This window comes from Gossypium hirsutum, chromosome D03 (assembly GCF_007990345.1).
Source record: "Gossypium hirsutum isolate 1008001.06 chromosome D03, Gossypium_hirsutum_v2.1, whole genome shotgun sequence".
NCBI lineage: Eukaryota > Viridiplantae > Streptophyta > Magnoliopsida > Malvales > Malvaceae > Gossypium > Gossypium hirsutum.
The window spans coordinates 38,509,213-38,519,444 of record NC_053439.1 but is presented as its reverse complement, the minus strand read 5'-3'; the positions used below and the strand labels follow the sequence as shown (position 1 = coordinate 38,519,444).

The following is a 10,232-nucleotide window of genomic DNA, read 5'->3' as shown; positions in this document are numbered from 1 at the left end:
TAAATTATATATTTTAATTATAATATATTTAATAATAATTATGTTACTTTATATTTTACAGTATCATATATTATGATTTGAGTAAATTCATATAAGAATATTAATTATTAAGAATTTTATTAAATTATATATTTTAATTATAATATATTTAATAATAATTATGTTTAAATATGATTAAATTATTTATTATTGATATTAATAATCTTATTAAAATTTAAATAACAATAACAATAATAATTTACCAAAACAAATTTTTGCTAATTATAAGAATTTTATTAAATTATATATTATTAATTAAAATATATTTAATAATAATTATGTTTAAATATGATTAAAATATTTATTACTGATAATAATAATCTTATTAAAATTTAAATAACAATAACAATAATCATTTACCAAAACAATTTTATGCTAAGGGTATTCTAGTCATTTTAGTTTTTTCCATTATGCTATTACACCTCTATTCCATTCAACCAAACACAAGATTACTATTACGCCTCTATTCCATTACATTCAACCAAACAGTGGATTAGCTATTACACCTCTAATCCAATACACCTCTAATCCCAATACACCTCTAATCCAATACACCCTTATACTATGTTTGATTGGGGGAATCAATATGCATTCCCCAATTCCCCGGGCCCACCACCAAACAAATGTCTGGTTGGGTGCAATGCTATTACACCCTGATTCCGTTCCGCGTTCCGCATCTATTACCCACATTGGTTGTAATAGCCATTCTGATGTTTAAGCGCGGATTAAGGATTCCCCCAATTCGTTACCATCTTTTCCGTTTTCTGCCCTCATCCTCTCCGACTTTTTGCAAGGTAATTTTTTTTCCCTTCCATCGATTTCTGCTTCTTTTATTCTCGTACGTTTCTTTTCTTCTCACGTTTTTTTTCTTTTCTCCATTTTGTCAACAACGAAAAATGCTCGCACTCTTTCCCTGTTTTTCTTTTTTTCTCTTTTCTGTAAAATCGATTTAGTTTTGCTTTTGCTCAAATCTGGAATATTTGTTTTTGTTCTCCTAATTTTGATTCGTTTCTAGCGTTTTCCATTCAACTTTTCTTTGTATTGCATGTTCGATTGAACAAATGAAAATTTTTTCAATGTTTTCAATGTTTGTTCGATTGAACAGATTGAGCAGATGATAATTTTTATTCTATTGCATGTTTGTCTGATTCTATTGTTTTCCGAATGGCTTGTGATTTCGACTAGTTGAGTTCTGTTAATTTAAAATTTGTTTGCACAAAAGATGAAGGCTTTATGCTGAGAAATGTTAACTATGTTTTATATAAGAATTTAATTTCCACCTGGATGAATAGGCGAGCATTCCAGTCCTATTCCACCAGGATGAATAGGCGAGCATTCCAGTCCTGTTGACCAGTGACATTGCATGTAAGAAGGTGCTGCATTTTCTCGTCCAAACTATAAAACATGGTTGGAGCCCTACGGGTGAATTCGCTGATTGTGGATTTAGATTGTGGATTTAGAATCTCCAATTGAGTCAAAAGAAAGAAGCTGCAAAACAGTGTGATTGTACCTTATTAGATGTTGAGAATGCGCTTGCGAAGTTCACATGGGCTAAAGAAGTTCATAAAAAGATGGTTAAGCTGAAAGAGGAAGGCAAACCGATGCCAAAGAACTTTGCTAAGGTAGGTTCACCACTGGTTTTTTTCAGTTATGTTTTTGCTGATCATATGTTGAATGATTAAAATGTATGAGCTAGTGTCTTTATGCTTATTGCTCAATTTGTCTGATCTTAAATTCTCTAAGTTAATGTAATTTTGTCTTTTGGCTGCTGCTCGGTGAATATGATGTTGAATGTAGGATGAGCTATTTGAAAGATAAGTAATATATTTGTCTAAGAAGGTAGGGGAGTTAGTTATGCATATTATCTGAGTCAAAATGATGATTGTATATCTTGTTGTTCAGACTATAGTTTGAGTGTCTGATGTATATGTTTGACATGGGTGTGTTATGTTCATTTGTTGTCCAAGTTTTTTAATGTATTTGGAGGAGTTTTAGAGGATTATCTCCCTATATTCATTCTGGTCCCAGACTTGCATCAAACATGGATGCATAAAGGAAAAGAAAGAGTCGAACTAACATAGAGTTACAGATGTTTGGTCTGCTGATCTGCGTTATGCTTTTTTGGTTCAATGCTAGATTGCTTAAAAGACTGAGATGTCTGCCTTCATTCATCTTCAGTTGCTGAAATTCGCATTTGAGTTCAGATGAATGTTTCTCCCACAGTTTAAAATATCAATGACAAGTATTAGTTTATGCATCTCTCTCTTTCTCCATTGGAAATGTCATTCGTTTTATTTTTCTCTTTTGCAGGTGCAAAAGCTAATGGGTTCAACACCATTGGATCTTGCCAAGTTTAACATGGTAAAGAGTGGAGAAATGAGCCGTAATGCTCCTTGTCCATGTGGTTCCAAGAATAGATACAAAAGGTACTTTGGCACACTATTTCTTTCTCTTTTGGGCTATAAAATTTTAATCTCTAGGCTTTTATAATCAGGGTTTGTCAGATAAGTCACTTAAATCAGAATTATATAATTTATGCATATTTTCTGCTGCTATTTTGAACCTTACCTAGCTGTTTTCAAGCAAATTATATTTTATCGGAAGATGAATTTCTAAAACCTTTTGGATGTTCACTTTTGCTCTCTAGTTATGTAAATTTGCCTTTTCCCAGTTAAGTTGTCTTCTCCTCCGCAGCCTTTCTCTTCCAGTCAAGAGGCTCATGTTCACAAATTCTTTCAAAGCAGACATTGTTAAGTGTTCTTTCCTACCAGAGATCAGGCTTTAAGTCTGAAATTTGTCTAGCCTTCTTCTTACTTAACAATGATATAAGGCCTAGCTGACTATAGCAACAACGGAGTAGGAAGTTTCAGCGCCATATTAATCGTATTCTTCCTTATGCTCAAATTATGATCAACTTGAGCAATGTCTTTTTCTATGGATTCTACCCTAACCTGTACCATATTTGTCTTGTCCTCCATCTTCTAAAGTTAGTATCCTCCATTAAGTCTCCATATCGGTATATCTATGAATCCGACTATCATTTTATCCTCCACCAGGACTATACTCAAACCTTCCCTGAGATACACTTATTTTTTATCCTAGCCGAACTCATATGTGTATCATATTTGAATGCAACACTCGCCCTCAAGCTCTAGTAACATGGTTAATATCATCCAGATTCTGGAATACTTTGTATAAATTCTCACAACTTGTTCTTAAATCTTATTAACATGTGTACTTTCTGATTCTTTTTGTTATGAGAAGGTGCTGTGGCAAGGATCCGTAGATTCAAAGAGAAAAGGGATGAGAAGTGAACCATACACTAATCTTGGGCTTAGCTTTGCACAAATCCTCAATGAACAGGTATAAAGCATCTCCATGCAGTTGCTGATGACATTATTCTACGATTCGCTTGGAAGTTAATGTTCTTTATCTTTGTAGAAAGATTTTGCATAGGGACAGGTGTTCAAATGTGTCCATAGGGTTGGCCGGGTCGAAGTTTGAATTTTTTGTTTGCTTATTCATGCTCGGTTGGGCTGTTTGTTTCACTGTTTTTGAAATATTAATATATTTATTTTATTTTTTGTTACCTGATCAAGCAAGTTTTATAAAGAAATAATATCATTGCAAGTAGACTTAAGGGAAACTAAATATAAGCCTAAAGTTGGAGGCTGTAATAGCCCAGCGAACTATGTTGCTGTGAGTAGCTTATAACTTGACGCAGTGCTTAAGAGATTTTATGTCCTCAATCACGGAATGTTTTTCCAGTACTGCCAGTGTTGTTCCCTTCAAGTAGCACAATTTGTTTATCTTCTTTCATACAAAGTTTCGCTTTGTGAGCTAGTTTCATTTTGATACTTATATGTTGTTGGGGTCTACTTTAGTATCTAACTTTACAAGTAGGTCTATTTTGACTATGAATTTATATTCCGTCTAAATATAATGATGTGAGACAATCTTAAAGTGTTATGTCAATAAAGTTTTATATATTTCAAGTTCAAAGATTAAAATATACCTAATTGTCAAGTTCAATTATTAAAGTGGACAAAAAATATACAAGTACTAAAATAAACTTAATTGTCAAGTTCAGGTCAAGAAGTACACTAAATTTTTAGGCTAAATTTTAAAATTATACATGAAATTTGATTTAGGGTATGTTTGTTAATATTTGAATATTATATTTATGCAAAATATAATTTTCAAGTTATTTATTACTTCTATTATTTTTTTGTAGAATAATTAAATTATTTGATTCACTAATGATATTTTAGCACATTAAATATGTATTGCGGTGTAAAAATAATAAATGAGATTATATATTATTTTTATATTATTATATATTATGATTTTAGTAAATTAATATAAGAATAATTATATTAAGAAATTTATTAAATTATATATTTTTTATTAAATTATATTTAATAATAATTATGTTAAAATATGATTAAATTATTTATTATTTATATTAATAATCTTATTAAAATTTAATAATAATAATAATAATAATAATCATCATCATCATCATCTACCAAAAAAAAATTCTGCTAAGGGTTTTCTAGTTATTTTAGTTTTTTTCCTTATGCTATTACAACATCATTCCATTTAACTATTACAGCTCTATTCCATTCCATTCAACCAAACAATTGAATTAGTATTACGCCTCTATTCCATTACAGCTCTATTCCATTACACTTCTATTCCATTATACTTCTATTCCATTACAGCGAACCAAACATGCCCTTAAGGTAATTTTGAAAAATTGCTTTTAAAAAAAATTGATTTAAAATTTAAGTATTTAATATTATTGTCAAAAAATATTTTTAAAATTTTATTAAAAAATATTTTTGAGAAATAAAATATTTATCTTAAACATGATGGTTTGAAGTAAAAATATGCATTTAAATAGTGTTCAAATTAATTAATATTATGATATTTTAGTATGAATATAAAAAAATTTATTCTAACTCATTATTAATATTTTAATATATGAAATAAAAAATTTAAATATTTGTAAGCAATTAATATTAATAATTTTTAAAATTCAATTGAACAACAAAAAATCTAGAGAGAATCAGTATATACTAATTGAATCGAGCAAAGAATTGGTTGAGCTAGATTTTTATTTAATTTTCATTTTTTAAAATTTTAATAATTTTTTAATTGGACTGGACAGACTTACAAACTAGCAACCTGACCAGTTCTATCATTGATCCAATTATTGAAAATAATTAGCGAAAATTAAATTGAAACGGTACAATGTGGAGCGGGTCCAACATTTATGGAGATGATAGTAGTTTTTAAAACCACACATCTATAGTGGATTGTAATGGGAGATTGGCAACATTCGCTCTTGTCTTGCTCTAAGACCATCCCTAGATTAATCAATCAAATTAAAAGCGGGGCGAAGTATTGATCTGAAAAGAAAGGTTAAATTGGGTTTTAAAAAGTTATTAAATTAGTTTTCTTTATTTTTCTTTTATAATTTTTAATAACCTAGATTGAAGTAATTGAAGTATGAATCGAGTTAGGAGAAGCTTGATATTTAGATACAAACTTGTCTTAATTCTGTGGTGATATCTATGTATGTTTGACCTAGCATTGACGTCATCCCTGTCGTTAGCTTCTCTCTTTCTTTATATATTTTTAACCATTATGGAAGATAGATAAGATAACAATGAGCATGAATGCACTTTTGCAACTTTTTCAATCATATAACATTTCCTTTGCTAGTGTTGGGGTTTATTACAAATTAACTATTAAAAATTGTCAAAATCTAATTTTGGTCCTTCTATTATGATCAAATTTAAGATTTAGTCCACAGATTTGAATTTTGCATAATTTCATCGTCTGCTCTTATTTTGTTGTTAGTTTAGTCTTAATAGTTCCCATCTCTAAGTATTTAGATTACAATGTGTATTTGTTCTTAAAAACATTCATTTTAAATTATCACATCGACGTGAATTTTCCTTTTAGTGTTTTTTTTTCTTTTTTTAAAAAATTCAATGTGATGTTAATTATTTGAATTAGTTGAATTAAAAAATAAGATTAAATCTTAAAATTGAGAATAATAAAGGACCAAAATCATAATTTGACAAAAACAACAACCTATAATTAATGTGGAAGAAGACGCATTGAACCAAACAAGATCTAACCCGAAATTTCCAAGCTTAGTTTTGCAGACAAAAAAGCACAAGTGAATCTTTTTCTTTTATTACTTTTTAAAGTCTCACCTCACTTCATCCACTCTCTTTGATCTGCAAGTAAAAAGGGTCTTAAAAGTTCCAAGTCAACATTGCACATTAATGTCTCCATCTCTGATTGGAAGTTAGTGATGAAGAGTTAATACTCATGGTGTTTCAAAAAGAAAATGTCAAAAGCTGATTTTGAGAAATGGGGCTTTTCCAATTCATGTAGAATCAGAAGTCAAAGAAGATTGGTAGGAGTGGGAAGGATATGTTGAAAAAGCTTAAGAAATTGATTACTATATGTTGGTCAACCTCAAGTCAAAATATGATAATATTTTCTCTAAAGATGCTATAAGTTGTTGGTCAAGTGAATTATCTGCAATTCACTGAACAATTTGATGTAATGGAAGGTGTTTTTGCAGTAATCTTCATAGTCTTCAACTTGTTGTTGCTTCCTTATCCTTCCTTTTCTCTTCCTTTATGCACAGATTCCAGTAAGTGATTATTTTTTGGTTTCAGTTTTCGTGAAATGTTTAACCATTGTTTGTTTATTTTTGACATTTCCTCTAAATATCTGCCTGAAATCCCATCTTTTAAAATCTTTTCTGGGGTTTAGGGGCACCTCTTACCCTAAGCACCAAGCTGGAATTTTGTTCCTATAATGGAAGCAGCTGCTGCAATTCCACTGATGATTCAAAATTGCAGAAGCAATTCCAAGCAATGAATATCTCTGATCCAAGCTGTGCTTCACTTCTGCAATCAGTCCTCTGTGCTGTAAGTACTCAGTTATTGCATTACTGGATTTGATCCCTCATGATGGTTTTCATGTTGCTATTTTCCTGTTGAATTTGGATGCACTGCTTTTGTTCGTCATTTTCCCTAAATGACTAATGTAACATAGGTGTTTATACCTTCATAAAGGGATCCAGTTGCCTCAATAGTTATTTCAATTACTGAGTTTACATATTTTAACTATGATTTTCAGAGATGTGATCCGTTTTCCGCAAAGTTATTCACTAGTGATTCAGTTCCACGACCGGTGCCTCTTCTCTGCAACTCTACTGTTTCAACGAACTCGTCTCAGTCTAACCAAGCAACAAATGATTTCTGTTCTCAAGTATGGGATACATGTCAGAATGTACTAATACTGAATTCACCATTTGCACCTTCATTGCAAGGGCAAGCCGGAGCACCCGTGAATTCGAATTTCACCAAGTTGACTGAACTTTGGCAGTCAAAAACTGATTTCTGTGATGCCTTTGGTGGAGCATCTACTGCTGGATCAATTTGCTATGATGGTGAACCTGTTACACTAAATGAGACTGGAACTCCTAGTGCTCCGCATGGCTTATGCCTCGAGAAAATCGGGGAGGGAAATTACTTGGATATGGTTGCTCACCCTGATGGATCAAACCGTGCATTTTTCTCCAATCAACAAGGTAAGATTTGGTTGGCGACTATTCCCAAAGTGGGATCCAGAGGAACGTTGGAGCTCGATGAATCCAACCCCTTTGTTGATCTTACTGATCAAGTTCATTTCGATACTACATTCGGGATGATGGGAATTGCATTTCATCCAAATTTTGCGGAAAATGGCCGATTCTTTGCCTCATTCAATTGTGACAAGGGTAAGTCACCAGGATGTTCAGGAAGATGTTCGTGTAACTCTGATGTGAACTGTGATCCCTCGAAACTACGTTTGGACAATGGTGACCAGCCATGTCAGTATCAAAGTGTTATTGCAGAATATACTGCCAATGGTACCGCATCGCAGCCGTCCTCGGTATGCATACTTACGCACTTAAAACTTCTTCTTGGATCCAATATTCTAATTGAATGAAATCCTTTTTCAGGCAGAAAATGCTAGGCCATCAGAAGTGAGAAGGATATTCACTATGGGACTTCCTTTTACTTCTCAACATGGCGGGCAGATTCTTTTTGGACCGACAGATGGGTATCTATACTTCATGATGGGGGATGGTGGCGGTGGTGGTGATCCGTACAATTTCTCTCAAAACAAAAAATCAATACTTGGAAAAATCATGAGGCTTGATGTAGATACTATACCAAGTGCGTACCAATTTCGAGTTGTTTATACCTGCAATTCAAGTGATTAAAAAGTTTCGAAAACCTTGTTTATATTGCCTTCATGTTAATCAAATAGTTAGTTCTGTTATGGATCAGCATTGTTAAACTTGAATAATTCCGGTGCTTGATGTTCATTTCAACTGACACTCAATATGTTGTTCCAGGTACTGCTGAGATTAATAGACTCGGCCTATGGGGAAACTATTCTATCCCCAAAGACAATCCATTTAGCGAAGATGAAGACTTGCTGCCTGAAATATGGGCTTTCGGATTAAGAAATCCTTGGCGCTGCAGTTTCGATTCAGAAAGGCCTTCCTATTTTATGTGCGCGGATGTTGGCGAGGTTCAGCTTTCTTCCTCTGAAAACTATATATAAACAGGCAACTAATCTAACATGTTATCATCAGTGAAACAAAATAGTGCATTTGGCTTAAAATTTACTCCCTTACCAATGTCTAAGTTGTATGTGTAATGGTATGACCAAATTCTGAATTGATTGTTGTAAGTTTATAACCCTACAGAATTTGTACGAAGAGGTTGACATTATCAGCAAGGGCGGAAATTATGGTTGGCGTGTTTACGAGGGCCTCTATCCTTTCGATCCTACATCATCACCTGGAGGGAATACACAAGTGAATTCCATAAGCCCCATTCTGCCAGTTATGGGATACAATCACTCTGAAGTAAACAAGAAAGTCGGATCAGCCTCGATCATAGGAGGTTATTTTTACCGGTCCAACACCGATCCTTGTATGTATGGAAGGTATGTAACCTTCGTTCTTTCAGCAACAAGAAATAGAACCTGCTGTTTCTTTTGTTTGCTTTCTAAGGCAGCTGAGCTGAACTAACTCTTCATTATCACTGCTAGTTCCTGCTAATATTTGCTGGTTTTTCAGGTACTTGTACGCAGATTTGTATGCCGGTGCAATATGGGCAGCAACCGAAGACCCTGAAAACAGTGGCAACTTCTCAACTAACACTATTCCTTTTGGTTGTGCAAGAGACTCCCCTCTAGAATGCAGCACCGTGCCAGCAAGCACTCTTGCAGCATTGGGTTACATTTACTCATTCGGTCAGGACAATAGCAAAGATATCTACTTGCTAACCAGCAGTGGGGTTTATAGAGTTGCCGCTCCGAGTCGATGCAGTTACACTTGCTCCAAGGAAAATGTTACCGCAGTCGCAAGTCCGAGTCCTACTACTTCACCACCTTCACATGCAAACCAGTTGAGTCCAGTAATCCTATTATCTGCCTTGTTGCTGCTCATGGCAGGTCTTGCCTAACATTTCATTACGGCTACATGTTGTTGTACAATGTAGAGACGAATAAGTTTTGGGACAACTATATATTTCGACTTCGATCAGGTTTCAAATCCTCGACCCCATTCGAAAATGGATTTAAACCCCTGCAACTGTTAATGCAGCATTTTCAGGAAGCTTAAGTATTAGTTCTTCCAATACACCATGCTGATTCCCACTATATTTGTTTAGATATGGTATCAATACTATGTTTGTTTGTCTAAACTTTAATCTAGTAAGTCAATTTTCAAATTTTACCAAGATTTATTTAAATAATTAGTTTAAGGCACATTCATAGTATTTTTTAATAGTATATTTTATTATTAATTTTATAGTTTTAAAATATATTACTTCTTATTTTACAAAATTTTAAAATGTAAACTCAAAAAATTAATCCTTTTCTATAATTATATTTAAAAATAAAATATAATCATTAAACTAAGCTATTGAATCTAATTAAATATACACTTGCATTTCACATATAAATTGAAGTATATTTGTATGTTTATATAATGTACTTTATTAGGAAGAAACTAGAATTAGATTATAAATATGTATATATATATAAAGAAATATAAAAAAGATATTGATTTGTACAAGATTTTTCATATTTTGATTTTC

The 10,232-nt window shown here is 32.4% G+C and overlaps 1 protein-coding gene and 1 non-coding gene across 2 annotated transcripts; both read left to right on the top strand.

The window, feature by feature from the left end:
- Positions 1-617: 617 nt before the first annotated feature.
- On the top strand, positions 618-3,628 carry LOC107949920 (uncharacterized). Its single transcript, XR_005911340.1, has 4 exons — positions 618-833; positions 1,332-1,661; positions 2,350-2,465; positions 3,304-3,628. It is a non-coding gene; the product is annotated as an uncharacterized protein (transcript).
- Positions 3,629-6,180: 2,552 nt separating this feature from the next.
- On the top strand, positions 6,181-9,868 carry LOC107949810 (HIPL1 protein). Its single transcript, XM_016884575.2, has 7 exons — positions 6,181-6,718; positions 6,841-6,998; positions 7,210-8,007; positions 8,078-8,294; positions 8,477-8,655; positions 8,834-9,075; positions 9,209-9,868. The coding sequence occupies exons 1-7, from the start codon at positions 6,628-6,630 to the stop codon at positions 9,594-9,596; spliced, it is 2,073 nt and encodes a 690-aa protein (XP_016740064.2). The 5' UTR covers positions 6,181-6,627; the 3' UTR covers positions 9,597-9,868.
- The last annotated feature ends 364 nt before the right edge of the window (positions 9,869-10,232 follow it).